This window comes from Phyllostomus hastatus, unplaced genomic scaffold, assembly GCF_019186645.2.
Source record: "Phyllostomus hastatus isolate PE091 unplaced genomic scaffold, TTU_PhHast_1.1 phas_scaffold_93, whole genome shotgun sequence".
Classification (NCBI taxonomy): Eukaryota; Metazoa; Chordata; class Mammalia; order Chiroptera; family Phyllostomidae; genus Phyllostomus; species Phyllostomus hastatus.
This window is the reverse complement of record NW_025334042.1, coordinates 6024073-6040447: the sequence shown is the minus strand read 5'-3', so window position 1 is coordinate 6040447 and position 16375 is coordinate 6024073. Positions and strand designations below refer to the sequence as shown.

Sequence of the window (16375 nt, the reverse complement as noted above, 5' to 3'; positions counted from 1 at the left end):
TTTTTTTTTTGAAAATTTAAAATCTTTGCAGTTTAAAGTTGGAAGAGATCAGAACTTACTAAGAGTAAAAAAAAAAGTCTATTCTATCTCTAAGGGTTTCTAATTTCTGAAAATTAATCAAGGAATAAAGTTTTGTCCTCAGGTCCTTATGTGCTCTTTTAAAATTGGAGACTGACTTAAGTAAACTGCACTTAATTGCACTGAGCATTCGTTTTCTCTTATTTTGAGTTTACTCTTAAAAACTAAATTGAAACAGTAAAAATCATGGATATATTTTGATGCTTAATGAAGGGGAAATGTCTTGCAGTGGACAACAGATGAAGATTTGACTGAAGCAGTTCATTCTTTGGGAGTAAATGATATTTTGGAGATAAAATTTTTTGAAAATCGGGCAAATGGCCAATCAAAGGGGTAAGTGTCCTCGTCATTGTCCAACCCCCCCCCCCCCCCCCCCCAGTAATATAAGTTAGTAACTAGTATTACAATTTTGGGGGTAAGTTTCCTTAAAGCTAGTGGTAACTATAAATGTGTGTAGGGTGCTTTATTATTCACATTGATTGGCAGGAGATTCTTGGGTAAAGAATTGTACTCAATTCATTCACCATGTGGTCTAGCTCACTACAACTAGTGGAGTTGGAAGTGTGGACAGATAATGTCTATTCTTTAATTTTCCTCAGTTTTCTCTGCCTGTGGCTACAGTGATTATTGAGATGACAGTTTGAAGAAGTGTTATTATTCTTGTGATTAAAGGGTGGGGGAAGATGGGCAACTGGCAAATAATGTAACATGGATGTTTTCCTTTATTTTTCTAAACTTTAAACTATATAAATGAGATAAGGTCATTATAGGAACATAATGAAACATTAGCTGTCCAAAAGTAAAAAAATTTAAAAGCCATAATCACACCATCTATAGATGATCATTGTGAACATTTTAGTGCATATACTTTCAGATTTCTTCATAGTGCTTCTTGATATTTTTATTACAAAAAAAATCCAGGATTACAATTCACATGTTTGGATACAAGCAGTAAAACAAGTATTTATCAATAAATAAACATTCTTTCTAATGTCTAATTTTTTCCATTATACCTTGTATGCTATTGTAATTTACCATTCTTATTTTTATTTGGGTTGTTACTGTTTTACCTATTGTAAATGTGTTATAACAGGTATTATTTTATATAACACTATCTCCTGAACATTTGCAGTAGCTCCTTTGGTGTTCCTGCTTTCAGCCTGATCTACAGTTTATGCTGCATGTAGAAGTTGGGAAAAAGAGACATAAATATTTTTCTACTCAGAATCTTCTAATGGCTTCCTGTCTCACTCAGAGTAAAAGCCAGAGTCTTTACTGTGGCTACAGGCACTGTGCAATCTGTTTCACCGCCACCTCTCTGACATTATCTCCCACCACTCTTCCCTTCCTTACACAGTTTCTCTTTGTTGTTCCTCAAACACATTCCTACTTAGGACCTTTACATAAGAGGTTTCCTCTTTTAGTTTACTTTCTCCTCAACTATGCACATGGATCTCACTTTGTTCAGGACTGTGTTTTAAAGTTCCCTCCCTGACCGTCTTGTGCAAAATAGCACCTTCTGTTCCCATCACTGTGTTTGTTTCTTTTTTCTTTTTTCCTGTTACTAGTGTATTTTTACTTGTTTGTTGCCCTGTGTCCTATTACAAGTTGAATGAAAGTAGGGATTTTGTTTTGTTCGCTACTGTATCCCTAGCCCTAGAATGTTGCCTGGCATGTAGGAGGTATTATGTTGCTCAATAAATATTTGTTAAATTAATGAATTCATTAAATTTTTTTCTAAATTTAATCTTGACTCAAAACTGGAATTTTTTTGTTGACCAGAATAAGGAATCTAGTTAATGACCATTTTGAACATTAGGGAGAAAAGGATTCTAAACTCCAAGAACCCTTCTGATAATAATCTAGAATGTTGTGTAGCTGTGCAAAATTGGTAATCATTTTTTGTTTCAAATGTATTTTTCTTAATTGTGATATAATTCGTATACCATAAAATTCATCCTTTTAAAGTACTCTAGTATACTTATAAAATTGTTCAAGCATTGCCACTAACTCATTCCAGAACATTTTCTCACCCCCAAAAGAAATCTTACACCTATTAAGAAGTCCGTATGGATTTGCTTATTCTGAACATTCCATATAGATGGAATCATACAATAAGTGGTCCCTTCTTTCACTTAGCATAATGTTTTCAAGGTTCATCCATGTTGTAGCATGTATCAATACTTAATTCTTTTTATGGCTACATATTCCATCATAGGAATATACATTTTTAGCAATGTCACCCATTATTTGATGGACATTGGGGTGTTTCAGTATTTGCTATTATGAATAATGCCCCTGTGAATATTCATGTATCAGGTTTAAATGAACATATATTTTTAGTTCTGTTGGATACACACATGTGCACACACACACAGAGGAGTGGAATTACTGGATTATGTGTTAACTCCATATTTAACTGTCTGAGGAACTGCCAGATTATCAAAGTGGCTGTGCTATGTTGCATTCCCATCAGCAGTGTATGAGAGGTCCAATTTCCTCTCATCCTCACTAACACTTGTTACTGGTTTTTTTGATTAAAGCTATCCTAGTGGATGTGATATGGTATCTCCTTGTGGTTTTGATTTACATTTCCCTGGTGGTTAATGATGTTGAGCATCTTTTCATAGTGGCATTATTTGTCATAACCAGAAAGTAGAAACAACTCAAATATCCATCAATGAATGGATTTTTTAAATGTGTCCTATCCATATAATTGAATATTATTCTCCCCTAAAAAGGAGTTAAGTACAGATACATGAACATGATTAAATCTTGAAAACATTATGCTGAGCAAAAGAAGCCAGTCACAAAGGACTGCATATTTTATTGTATGGTGTCATTTATATGAAATGGCCGAAATAGGCAAATCCATATTTAGAAAGTGAATTAGTGACTCCTTGGGGTTGGGGGATGGGAGGAAATGGAATGGTGGCTAATGGGTTTGAGGTTTCATTTAGGGGTGATAAAATATTCTAAAACTGATTGTGGTGATGGTTGTAAAACTCTGAATGTACTAAAAACCACTGAACCATACCCTTTAAATGAGTAAATTGTACGTTATTTTAAAAAGTTAAAGATGAAAGTGTGAGGTTGTACAGCTTAAATTAAGAAATATTTTAGATAAAATTGAATTCAGGCTATTTAACAATAGTAACATTATTAATGCCTCCTCACTTTCTACCCTGCCCCTTTAAACATCTCTTAGGTTTGCCCTTGTTGGTGTTGGATCTGAAGCATCCTCAAAAAAGTTAATGGATCTGTTGCCGAAAAGAGAACTTCATGGTCAGAATCCTGTTGTAACTCCATGCAATAAACAGTTCCTGAGTCAATTTGAAATGCAGTCCAGGAAAAGTAAGCAATTCCTCTGAGGCTTTTATTAGAAGAGGTGTATTTTACTCAAAGTTGCTAGCATTTATTAGATACGATACTAGATAAATCATCTTAATATTTAGTTTGTTGGGGAACCCGTTTTTGAAAGTCCGTGCTTTCAGTTTGATTTAATTACTGGTTATGACTATGGTTCTGTGTACTGGAAACCTCCTCCCATTTTTCTCTAGGTGTCACAAACCCATACTATTCAACAGTGTGCAAGTTCTATAGCCCTACCATGCTTTTCCTGTCATTCCCATCCTAGAGAAAGGAAGAAACTACATTCTAATCCTTAGATTGAAGCAAACTTAATGTGGATGTGTGTTATGGTGGTGGAGAACCCACTGATAACCAGAAAATATTCGTTGATTTCTGCTTGGTACCAAGACCTTTCACCACTTGGTAAAGTGAATATAGAAAAGATTTGCCATTACCCACTTATGAATGTTATCACTTACAGAGATAATTTAATATGGATGATCATGTAATTAACAGAAATTCAAGTGGCACTTAAGGCTTAACTGAAGAATATGTTGCAAAATTTAAATGGTTTATGTTTAATGAAATTCAGATTTCTGTTGGAGAATTGTGGTCTTGGCTGCTGCAGAGTACTGTATTTTGAAAGTAACTCATTTATTTCTTGGAAGTACATGTATGCCTGAATATTTGATACTTCAAAAGAACTTAAGTATATGTGAATGTTTTCCTAACCAATACTTCTGAAGTAGTTTGGATAGGCCCAAGGCATCTACAAGTTAGTATATAGTATAAATGAACTTTGAAATATGGTTGTTTCTAATAACAGTGGTTACATTTCAGAGAACTATTTTAATAAATGCTATTTATGAGTATTTGGATATTTGCAGCTACACAATCAGGACAAATGTCTGGGGAAGGTAAAGCTGGTCCTCCGGGAGGCAGTTCACGTGCAACATTTCCACAAGGTGGTAGAGGACGGGGCCGTTTTCCAGGGGCTGTTCCCGGTGGGGACAGATTTCCTGGGCCAGCAGGACCAGGAGGGCCACCCCCACCTTTTCCAGGTAAAAATTTTCTTAAATTACCATGGATAAAATGTATCTATCTAATACCTCTTTTCCTTTTCTCTCTTTTCAAGTAATGCATTATTAATGTGTCTTACTCTCCTTGTTATGCTATTTTTGGAATCCAGGAAATTTGATCAAGCATCTTGTTAAAGGAACTCGGCCTTTGTTCCTGGAAACTAGGATTCCATGGCATATGGGGCACAGCATAGAGGAAATACCCATTTTTGGCCTAAAAGGTCTTTATTTTTCTCCAAACTTGCTTGACTTATATATAGAATATTTACATCCGTCTTATTTTCTTACCTCTTAAAATCTTTCAAGACCATTTTTCCTTGTTTCACTTTCTAGCTTGGCATCAGAGTAGAATATAAGGTGGGTTATTTCACCATAAGAAATGTGTGTATACTGAAAGATGGAAACTATCTCTAAGCATTATTGTCTTTTGTCAAGTTTTTGTTTCAGTAATTTTTCTTAAGCATAAATTGAGAAGTTAAATTTGTAAGGATAGACTTCACCTTTGTAATTGTTAGTGTAGCATTTACCACATGGGTTTTATTTAAAGAGAAAGCATCTTGGTCTGTGAGTTATGCTTTAAAAGTATAACCTTGGCATAAAGGTTAAAAATACCTTATTGAAGTGTTTTTCTCCCTCTCTCTCCCCCCTCCCTCTCTTCCCTTCTCCCTGTCCCTTTCTCTCTCCGTCTCTCCACTTTATTCTGTAGCTGGACAGACTCCACCACGTCCACCCCTAGGACCTCCAGGCCCACCTGGTCCACCAGGTCCTCCACCTCCTGGTCAGGTTCTGCCTCCTCCTTTAGCCGGGCCTCCTAATCGAGGAGATCGCCCCCCACCGCCAGTTCTTTTTCCTGGACAACCTTTTGGACAGCCTCCATTGGGTCCGCTTCCTCCTGGTCCTCCACCTCCAGTTCCAGGCTATGGCCCCCCTCCTGGTCCACCACCTCCACAACAGGGACCACCTCCACCTCCAGGCCCTTTTCCACCTCGCCCTCCTGGTCCTCTTGGGCCACCCCTTACACTCGCTCCTCCTCCGCATCTTCCTGGACCACCTCCAGGTGCTCCACCGCCAGCTCCACATGTGAACCCAGCTTTCTTTCCTCCACCAACTAACAGCGGCATGCCTACATCAGATAGCCGGGGTCCACCCCCAACAGATCCTTATGGCCGACCTCCGCCATATGATAGGGGTGACTATGGGCCTCCTGGAAGGTGAGTTAGTATGTGTTTATGAATTGTGTTTGGTAAAAGATATTCTAGGCTCCATCACTGAGGGTTGTGGTGTTTTTTTTTGTTTGTTTGTTTTTTAATTATGTCCTTTTCTGCAGGTATTTAGTTTTCTCTTCTCTTCTTATTAGAAAAGGCAGTATGATATGGTGAAAAACATACAGAACAGGGTTTGGGAATAATCCAGCTCCGCCACATATATAGCCATGTGATTTAGGGCAAGTCACTAAATCCTGGAGAGTCATTTCTTCATTTTTTAGGTTAAAAGAGGTTTAAAAAGATAATTTATTATTTTTAAAATTATTATCTAAAAAATAATAAAGTTTAAGGGTCATCATATTTGCAAAAATAAAAAATAATTTAAGCAAGCATATGGAATTCTATTTTTAAGATTTTAATATTTGAATCTTATTTACTAATTGATGGCATTACACAGAAAACTAAAGTTTCTTCATTGTTTTAGGAATTAGATGAGTTTGTTTGATAACTACTACAGATTATCTCATGCTACCTGTGAGTCCTGAGTGGCACATTACTAACTTTTAATTAAAATGGGAACATTAAATAATGTACAAGAGTATTTGGGTAGACGAAGGCTTGTAAAACACAGGCCTTGTGGAAATTAAAATAATGGCAACTTTGGAGAAAAGCTGGGTGGAAATTCCTGTTGAACTAAGTGATGTCTTAGCCCCTTTTCAAAGTAATTTAAAAATTATCTATACTGTCATAACTTGGAAAGCTGTGTTTATAGTTTCCAAGAAATGGCCCTGGCTGGTATGGCTCAGTGGATTGAGTGCTGGCCAGCGACCCAGCGGGCTGCCAGTTCAATTCCCAGTCAGGGCACATACCTGGGTTGTGGGCCACATCCCCATTGGCGGGTATGCGAGAGGCAACCACACGTTGATGTTTTTCTCCCTCTCTTTCTCCTTCCCTTCCCCTCTCTAAAAAAATAAAATCTTAAAAGAAATATTTCCAAGAAATGTTTGCCCCTTCAGTTTCTTTTGAGATTATTGTTTAATTATCACTTTTAAACTACTTTGTGTTTCATTTTGTCTGAGAATCCTCCAGAATGGATTTCAGTGTCTGCCTAATACTATATAATTGACCAGACCCTCCACCCCCAGTAAATTTGGTGTTGTAAACAAAGTCTGTTAATAGTTATCTCTCCATAGAGGTTGCATCTTTGTGATTACCAAAAATGCTTCATTTTCTATAGAAGAAAATGTTACAACTGCTAAGTTAGTATAATTTTTATTTTATTCACTTCAATTCCCATGGCCAACTACATGTCAAGTGTTCACCTTTAGTATATAGAGTTGGGTTGGATGACTGGTTCAGCAGCTTAAAATTTGAGCCATATCCAGTATCAGGTTTTCAAGAACTGGAGGAGGTATTATTGACGAATTTTTTAATGGGCAGGGTGTGTGCTGATTTTCGATGGGTAGAAGTCACAGCATTTAGTTGAGATCATATATGGATTTTGAACAACTTATAATTTGGTCAGAATGTTTATAAAGTTTTTTTGTGAATAAAATTAACACCTTATAAAAAAAAGCATGCAAAACTTAGATGAGCTGTGAATAGCCTCAACTCCGTATCCTAAACGTCAGTGTCTTACCAAGTAACTAGTAACTAAGATAGCAAAAAAATTTACCTTATCCTGTACTGTACATACAAAATTTTTAAAGTTGTCTTTGTCAAGCAGCTTTAGAAAATCTTGGCATTTTATTCATTTTTTTCAACAAATATTTACACTTAGTACTTTTTATTTTCCAGATACTCTTCTAGGGATTCAGTGGCAAACAAGATCTTGTCTGTCCTGAAATTTTATCATACTTTTTTCTTTTTGAGATTTTATTTATTTATTTTTAGACAGAGGAGAAAGGGAGAGAAACATCAGTGTGTGGTTGCCTCTTGCATGCCTCTGGCCTGCAACTCAGGCATGTGCTCTGACTGGGAATCAGACTGGTGACCCTTTGGTTTGCAGGCTAGCATTCAGTCTCCTGAGCCACACCATCCAGGGCCATCAGACATTTATTATTCTTCAATTGTGAGTTGGGCCCTATGCCTAGAGGATCCAAACATAATGAAACCAAATTCCTGCTCTTGATTTTATAGGCTATGTTTTTTGTAGTTAACTGTGTGTGTCTGTGTATGTATTCATCAGAACAATTTCTTATACCTATTTTTGTATGTCTGAAGAATATTATATTGTAGGGATGTGAATATATTGTTTCTGGACCTCAGACAAGATTTCTAAGCAACTTCATTTTATCTGTAAGATAATGGTGTAAGAATTTTGCTTAGATTTGCTTTCTTTGTAGGAGAAAATAACATGCTTCAATCTGGAAAAGTAAACCTTAGCTTTAAGGCCTTTGTCAAAAGCAACCAGTATGAAATCCTTTATGCTATTAATACTAATTTAGAAAATCTGTTGAGTATGATTTAAGGTTTATTTTTATTTCATAGGGAAATGGATACAGCAAGAACACCATTGAGCGAAGCTGAGTTTGAAGAAATCATGAACAGAAACAGGGCAATCTCAAGCAGTGCTATTTCAAGAGCTGTGTCTGATGCTAGTGCTGGTTTGTATATTTCTTCCTGATCTGTTTATTTATTTTTAGAGAGAGGGGAAGGGAGGGAGAAAAAGGGAGAGAAATATTAATGTGTGGTTGCTTCTTGCACACCCACCACTGGGGACCTGGCCCACAACCCAGGCATGTGCCCTGACTGGGAATTGAACCAGTGACCCTTTGATTCACAGGCTGGCACTCAATCCCCTGAGCAACACCAGCCAGGGTTAATACTTCTTATTTATGTTATTAAGAATAATCATTTAGATGTAGTAATTTTTATATTTCCAAATCATTACCTGTATTTTATTTTAAAAGGTATTGAAGAGAGCCATGTGTCACAGTTTAATGGAAAAACACCTAATTAAAAATTTTTAGATGTAGGCTTAAATCTTATCCCTGACATTAATTCAGGAGCCTTAGGGTAACTCATTTATTATCATATTTACAAACTGATAACCTGCTTTACACAGCTATAATAATAACAAATTGTATTCTTTCTTTTTCCAAATGGTGAAACACTGAAAAAAAAGGAAAAATTAAGACATTTTCTGTGATTGTTTTAAAGTTCACTCCTTTTGTAAAATGCTTTATCACTCTTACTCCAGGTGGTTTGGTGTTACTTTGAAAACAAAATTCATTTGACTTGAGCCTCTCTTCCCCTCGCAGGTGATTATGGGAGTGCTATTGAGACATTGGTAACTGCAATTTCTTTAATTAAACAATCCAAAGTATCTGCTGATGATCGTTGCAAAGTTCTTATTAGCTCTTTGCAAGATTGCCTTCATGGAATTGAATCCAAGTCTTATGGTTCTGGATCAAGGTAAAACTTTCCTGTCTCATGTTTATTTAAAACTACTGCTTTTACAAATAGAAAAATAATATGTTTGGGACTTTAAAATAGGACTTTGATTATACTTATTACTGTTTACTCATTAGAGTTTTTTGTGCTTTTTTTTTTTTTTTTTTAACTCTGAATCGAATGTCAGGTGTTCATTTGCTTAAAACCCCTTAAGGACTTCCAGTTACTCTTAGAATAAGACTGTAAACAGACTGTGCGATAATAGTCCCTGTCTTTTCATCTTCATTGTGTACCTGTCCGCTTGCTTACTATTCTCTTGCTATACTGGTCTCCCTTCTCTTTCTCTTGACACCTCAAACACTTGATAATCTCACTGTTTTTATGTTTGACATTCTTTCTTTTAGGAGCCCTTTTCTTTGGCTCATCACACGGTTTCTTATTTTTCGTGCCTCTAACTTCTAACGGGTCTTCTCCTGGGATATTTTGTCATGTTCTGTTATTTCTTTCATAGTACTTACTACATTCTTATTGTTAATTTACTTTTTTTTTTCTTCTCACTTTTAAAGATGGAAGGGGCCTTCCTCATACCGTTCACTACAATGTTTCTTTTTTTAATCAACTTTATTGGGCTGACAGTAACATTATATAATATTCAAGTGTACGATTCAATAATACATTATCTACGTATTATATTGTGTGTTCACCACCAAAGTCTAGTTTCTTTTCATCATCATATATTTGACCCCCCCCCTTACCTTCTTCAGAATCTTCCTACCTCCCTTACCTTATACTGTTGTCACCATAGTGTTGTCTGTCGATGAGTTTTATTGTTTGTTGCTTTCTGTTTCATCTCCGACATAGGAATGAAATCATATGGTTCTTGTCCTTTTCTATCTGACCTAACTGCGTTTAGCATGATGCTGTCAGGATCCGTCCATGTTGTTGCTAATGGAAGTATTTCATCCTTTCTTACAGCCGAGTAGTATTTCATTGTGTATACGAACATTGTGTATGTGTATGGACATCTTCATCCAGTTATCCATCGACAGACACTTTGGTTATTTCCATGTCTTGGCTACCATGCGTAATGCTGCATTGAACCTAGGGGTACATTGTATCTTTATAAATAAATGTTTTCTAATTTTTTTGGTGGGTACCCAGAAGAGGGATTCCTGGGTCATATGGTAGCTCTATTCTTAATTTGGGGGAGAACCTCCACACTTGTTTTCCATAGTGGCTGTCACTGCAGTACTTCTAATGACTGTACAGAGTGGGTGCTAAATAAACATTTCTTGAACAAGGGAGTTTATGGATGAAAGATCTATTCTTAGTTTTTTAATTAGGTGAATTCCATTTTTTAGCATTACTGCTAACCTTGAAATTTTGGATATTTTTGAAAGTTAGATCTTTAATCTTCACATGATACTCTTAGATCTGTCTTTTGTGTACTTTATCTGGTGGTAGAGTCTGCTTCATAAAACTAAGGAAAAGGAGCTTGTCATTGTTATGGTCCCCAACTTTATAATTATTAACGTTTGACCCAGTATAAGGATTTTTATCTGAACAAATTAGTCATAGCTAAAAACCATATCTTACAGTTTTCTTTTAAACTGTTGAAATCCAAAGTAAGCACCTAATAAATGTTTGCTACATGTAGTTGTCTGGTGCAAAAACACAAAGTAGAAATTTAAACTCATACACAGTTTTTATCTCCTTGTTGTGAATTTCAAATTTAGAATAGAATTTCTAAAAGTACTTTAGGGAACATACTTTGTTAAATTACCTGTTTTTCAAGTGGTTTGTGAGACATTTCTCTTCATTAAGTAACAATGTGAATAGTATCCCAGCCTCTACCAGTGGTCGCAATTACTAGGTTTTCTCCTCTGCTGCTTACTGCACTTCCCAGCCCTTGAAGCAAACATGTATACATTTTTAGAAAACGTCTTAGAGCAGTAGCATATTTTGGTTGGTTATAAATGTAAATTTAATATTTATTTATAGGTTTAGATAATCTATGTTAATAGGTGATATTTATATATTTAAGTTCCATTGTATATTGAGTAACTTCATGAATTTACAGAACTACCTTCTCTATGTCCTTTAGCATGAAACAGAAGTTCTTTGAAATTTTATCCTTCACCTTTCTGTTTTTCATTCAGTAAACACTACATTTCTGTTTTAGACTATTACTTATAATAGATATAACAGATGATACGGTGTGTTGCCCTGGTGTGACAGGTTCCCAATTTGGGGGTGAATATTTTTAAAAATGGAATTTCTACTTCATACTTTTAGGTGAGTTAATAAATCATTATCAACAATTCAGGATATCTTAAGTCTAAATTAGACTTACAAAGAATTTTTTTGCCTTTGGTATTTTTGGTGTTAAACACCAAAATATTGAAAATCTTTTTAAGCTATGCAGTTAAGGAGAGCATTAATCCAGTAATTTCTTTTAGAAGACGTGAACGATCAAGAGAGAGGGACCACAGTAGATCACGAGAAAAGAGTCGTCGTCATAAATCCCGCAGTAGAGATCGTCACGATGATTATTATAGAGAGAGAAGTAGAGAACGAGAGAGACACAGGGACCGGGACCGGGACCGAGACCGAGAACGTGACCGAGAGCGCGAGTATCGTCATCGTTAGAAGGTGAGTATTCCTTATTCCTGCTGTACTTAGTATATACATTATTAACAGTCATCATAACTCCGAGGCTGTTGTTTATACAGTATATACCTACATTTTAAATGGTCCAACTACTTGTTCTGTTCTGAATTTAATCTTCTGGAAGCATCTGAAACAAATGACAGGTAAGTAATAACAGGTAAAAAAATCTTGACCTTTTTTTTGAATATTGTATTGCTGAGTTATAACTTTTAGCTTTCAGATTGTTAAGGGTCTTAGGAAAGCAAGAAAATAATCAAGAGGACTCATTGTCTACTTCTGAAATCTAGAAATTAGAATTCTCTTAATCACATAGTAAGCATGTGATTTAAAATATAAAAATACCGGGAGTTACTTCATATATATATGTAAAGTGCATGGACTTTAAAAAATAAATTTCAGGTTTCTCTCCTGGAACAAACTTAATTTATCCCTAAAACTTTTAAAAGGACAGGATGGTTACTCAACTTTCAAAGAGCATTTCTACTTTCACAAAAAACCATTATTTAGTAAATATAGTTTTTCTAGTGTCTGGTGTTTTTGTTTTTAAAAGAAAAGAAATAATATAATTTGCAAAGAAGATATAACACTTATTCCATTTAAATGGGTTCAGGGTACTTCGTATCTGTGAATTTTAAATTGTATCAAATTATACATCCCAGGTTAGAATAACCTTGAAATAATTTTCTTTGATGTCTCATTCATAAACCATAATCATTGTCTTTTTTTCTGTATTTTAAAACTTTCTTGTGTACATTTTTCATAAAGCGGGAAGAGTTGTCTGTTTCTACTTCATTTTTCACGTGTAACTTTATTTTTATTCATGTGAAAAGTGGGAGGAGGGCACTACAAAGACTTGTGCATATTACACAAAGGTTATTCTGTAAACAAATATTTTCTTTATATGTTGGTGGCATACTCAAATTAGGCTAAAACAAACCCTTTATACGTAACTGCTCTTCACATGATTGTTTTCCTTAATCATGGGAAACACTGAAAAATTCAGTGATGGTAATTGTTAGTATTTAAATTGTTACGGACAAAATCAAAGACTATCAAATGTATAATTTTGTGGTAGGATAGCAGTTTCTTTAACTATAGTAGGTATTTATAGCAAATGGTAAATTTCTTTTTAATAATACTATTTATAAAGTAAGTATGTAAGTCTTATTTTTATGGTACACAGCAGGCTATTTCACTAATTATTTCTAGTTTTAAGGGATCTTTGAAGTGAAAAGACTAGTTTTAAAACTTTTCCTTGCATTTCAAAGATGCATTTTGAGTATCAAAATTTTAATTTTAAAATAATCCTCTGTGTATTGTATTATAGAACGCAATATAAATAACTCAAAACATTTTTAATATGATGCAAATCACCTTTCACTTTTAAAATTAAGCTTATTGAAATTGATACTGTGTTTTGGATATGAGTAAGAATTGAATGTTGTATCATGTAAATTCAAACATTAAATTTTAAACATACAGGGTTTTTTCCCCTTGGGTTGAATAGATCTGATCTCATCTTGCGAAAAACTACTCAGTGTCCATCAGTTGCTTAAGGTGAATTGTGGCCAACTTTATATCAGCCATTTCATTTATATAATAAGGTACAGATCCTACAAGTTAAATTTTTATTTAGACTTTGTCAGCTTTCAATAAGATTCCATTTACTGAAGGCATGTTAATGAAACCTGCATACATTTTCAGTCATCTCTTAAGATTATATGTCTTCATCAGGGGCTTCTGAACCAGTTTGTGCCCAAAATTAATTAATGAGTTTGGGTTGGTTTTTTCTTTGTTGTGGTGGTGGTTTTAACTGGTTCTATTTAAACTAGCATAGTGTTTGAATTAACTAACATTACATTCTTAGTAATGGGTACACCTAAATAGATTACTTACAGCTTGAGTTTCATTAAGGATTCAGACATTAATTGTGAATTCCTAACTTGCAAACTATTTGTTGACATTTCTTATAAATCACTGATGTGTACCATACCAAAATTTCCATGTTTTGTTTGTACATTAATCAGAATTGAGTTGTAATATTGTTATGTGCCTACATCCAAGCAAAATTTTACATGAGCATTTCCAGTGCAGAAAATTCTGTTATTCTGGAATATTATACCTTTGCTATACCAAACTTACTTATTACATGTGTAGACATGAATAAAGGAATGGGGACTGGGATAGTCAACTTTCTGCACTTTTATTAGCCATAATAATAAGGTCTGTTGACCTTTACAGAAGTTTTTAAATATGAGTCCTTTTGAGCTTTTATGTAAATCTTAAATTGACTATATGGAGTAAGAGTAACTTGGAAGCTGAAGTGAATGCCAGTAAGTCTGTATATAAATAAAATAATAATGTAATCTATTACTAAAGTGCTGATAAATGGCTAAAAAAGCAAGTTCTTAATTTAACTGGAAACATAATGATGTTGGCAAGCTGTTAATGTCTGTTCCATTTTAATTTTTTTGTGTTCGAACTGTTGGTAATGTTAATTGCATTCTCTCATTTTTAAAATGTATTAGTTTTTCCAAAAGCAATATAGTATCTAATTTTAAATAGACAATATTTTAATGGGAGTATCAGTATTGTAAATTTTTGTTATGTAAATACATTGTGCTTCAAATTCTGTAATTTCTGCCTCTATTCTCAGACCACTCTGAGCAAAACAAAAGTATTTCCATGTTTTAAGATTGTACACTTCTTACAGAAATAATTTTACTTTCATAGTTGTATTATTTTAGGTTGCATTCCACTTACTACTTGTTTGGAACAACCCTACTCAGTAAATTTCTGTTAACAGTTCAGTTTCTCTTTGTGTACTAAAGAGTATTAAAACCAAATTATTTTTAAAAATACTTTTTATTCATCTCTCCCTGATAAATGAGGTTTTATATATTCTCAAATCATTATCCGTTTCTTTGATTTTAAAAATTTAAGCATTATGTATGAAATATGAATTAAATAATTTTACTTTTTGTTGAATGATTACCTTAGACATAAATGTTACGATCTTAAAAGGTTGGTGTTGCACAAGATTTAGGGCACTTTGCATTCCTTATTCAGTTTATAACTTTTCATTAATTTGGAAAAAACTTTAAAAAGCCAAAAGAACCATAAATTTTTCCTTGTGTATTAAGATGTTTCATTTTCTTAAGAGTTAGTATTACTTTGAGGCTTATGTGAAAATTAAACTCTCCTAATTACCTGATGAAGGATACTGGTGGTAATGAGATTGAAAAATTATGTTTGTAACTCTCAGGTCATCTGAGATCTGCCTTAATATTGTCCAGCCCTGTGTTTTCTTTGTGTTTTCCCGGATATCCTAACTGCTTCATTTGGATATGCTAGCTTTCACTTTTTTTTGCTCTAATTTTTCTTGCTTTTAGTATTACTTGCAAAACCTGTCTGACTATACAGCTGTCTTAATTGTTAAGTGTGGGAGGGTAGGAAGTGATCCTGTTGAATGACTGTATAGTGTGTTTGCTCACTGTGGTTTAAGAATATGGTTGTTGACAAACAATTTATGTTCCCTCTTAAAAAAATAATTGGTGCCAGTGTGAGTCACTTTGCTCTCACCATCATCTTAGTATGAAGTTTATTGCCATTGTTTTAGTTTGTAAATTAGATTGTTTTGAATGAATAATATTTTGAATGACTAGTTAGCATTGTTAAACGAAAACCTGATAACCAACAAGGGCTAAGTTTGCCGTATACACTATCTAGATTTACCAATTTGCTTTCTGCAGTAGCATATTTATACTCTTGCAGTGAATTCTGAATCACATGAACAACTTATTTTGAAATGTCCATTTTGTGAAATTTTAAGGGCAAAGCCAAGTTTTTGTGGTGAAGGTTATTTCTACTCTTTAGTGAACTGCCTATAGCAACAATCATGTAAAGGGTTTATAGTGTAATGAAAGGCTTTAGTTAAAATGAGGTAAGTACTGTGCCTAAAGGTTGAAAGATGGAAATATGAAATGTTTGGGTAGTAAGGGAATTTTTTGTAAACATCTACACTAAACAGAATTTTGTATAATACATTCTTGTTGATGCAGGAAGGAATTCTGATTTTTGAAAAGATTTAACTTATATTAAAGATACTTCTGTTTCTTTTGCTCACCGTCTCCATTCCTCTCATTAAGGAGAAATTTTGAGATAAAAGTGAATTTTATTTCACTGAGTTAATAGAAGCACATCTTTAAAATACTAGAATTATTAAAATTCAGTGATTAATACAAAAACCTACAAAAGAGCCATATTAATATACATTTGAATCTTTTACTTGAAGGTTGGATTTGTCATGCATTTAAGATACTGTTGCTAACAAATTTGGTTAGATAGTTTTTAACACAGAACTCATCATTTTAGTTGTTAGTATTGACTTGATCTCACATTAATCTGAAAATGCAGATGCCTCTCTGTATTGAAATTTTATTTAGTGCTCACTTGAAAGACTTCATTGAGAAGGTGCAGGTTCCATTTGTCGACTTAGTTGTTTTTAACCCATTATAGTAGATCTCCTTTTTATGACTGATAGCTAAAGCAAGTAATTGTGTGGATTTGACATGAAAAGATCTGACCAAATGGTAT

General features: G+C 34.2%; 1 protein-coding gene across 4 annotated transcripts in view; it reads left to right on the top strand.

Moving 5' to 3' along the window:
- CPSF6 (cleavage and polyadenylation specific factor 6) overlaps nucleotides 1-16375 on the top strand; it is a 32221-nt gene that overhangs the window by 10520 nt on the left and 5326 nt on the right. Inside the window, exons 3-10 of one of the 4 annotated variants that reach the window (XM_045829036.1) lie at nucleotides 308-411; nucleotides 3287-3432; nucleotides 4317-4490; nucleotides 4619-4729; nucleotides 5215-5719; nucleotides 8204-8319; nucleotides 8977-9130; nucleotides 11572-11761. In XM_045829036.1, coding sequence (XP_045684992.1) covers nucleotides 308-411; nucleotides 3287-3432; nucleotides 4317-4490; nucleotides 4619-4729; nucleotides 5215-5719; nucleotides 8204-8319; nucleotides 8977-9130; nucleotides 11572-11758 — 1497 coding nt within the window. In that variant the 3' untranslated portion in view covers nucleotides 11759-11761. Of the gene's footprint in view, nucleotides 1-307; nucleotides 412-3286; nucleotides 3433-4316; nucleotides 4491-4618; nucleotides 4730-5214; nucleotides 5720-8203; nucleotides 8320-8976; nucleotides 9131-11568; nucleotides 11762-16375 lie in introns of all 4 variants that reach the window. The other 3 variants (XM_045829035.1, XM_045829038.1, XM_045829037.1) reach the window with 3 other exon arrangements.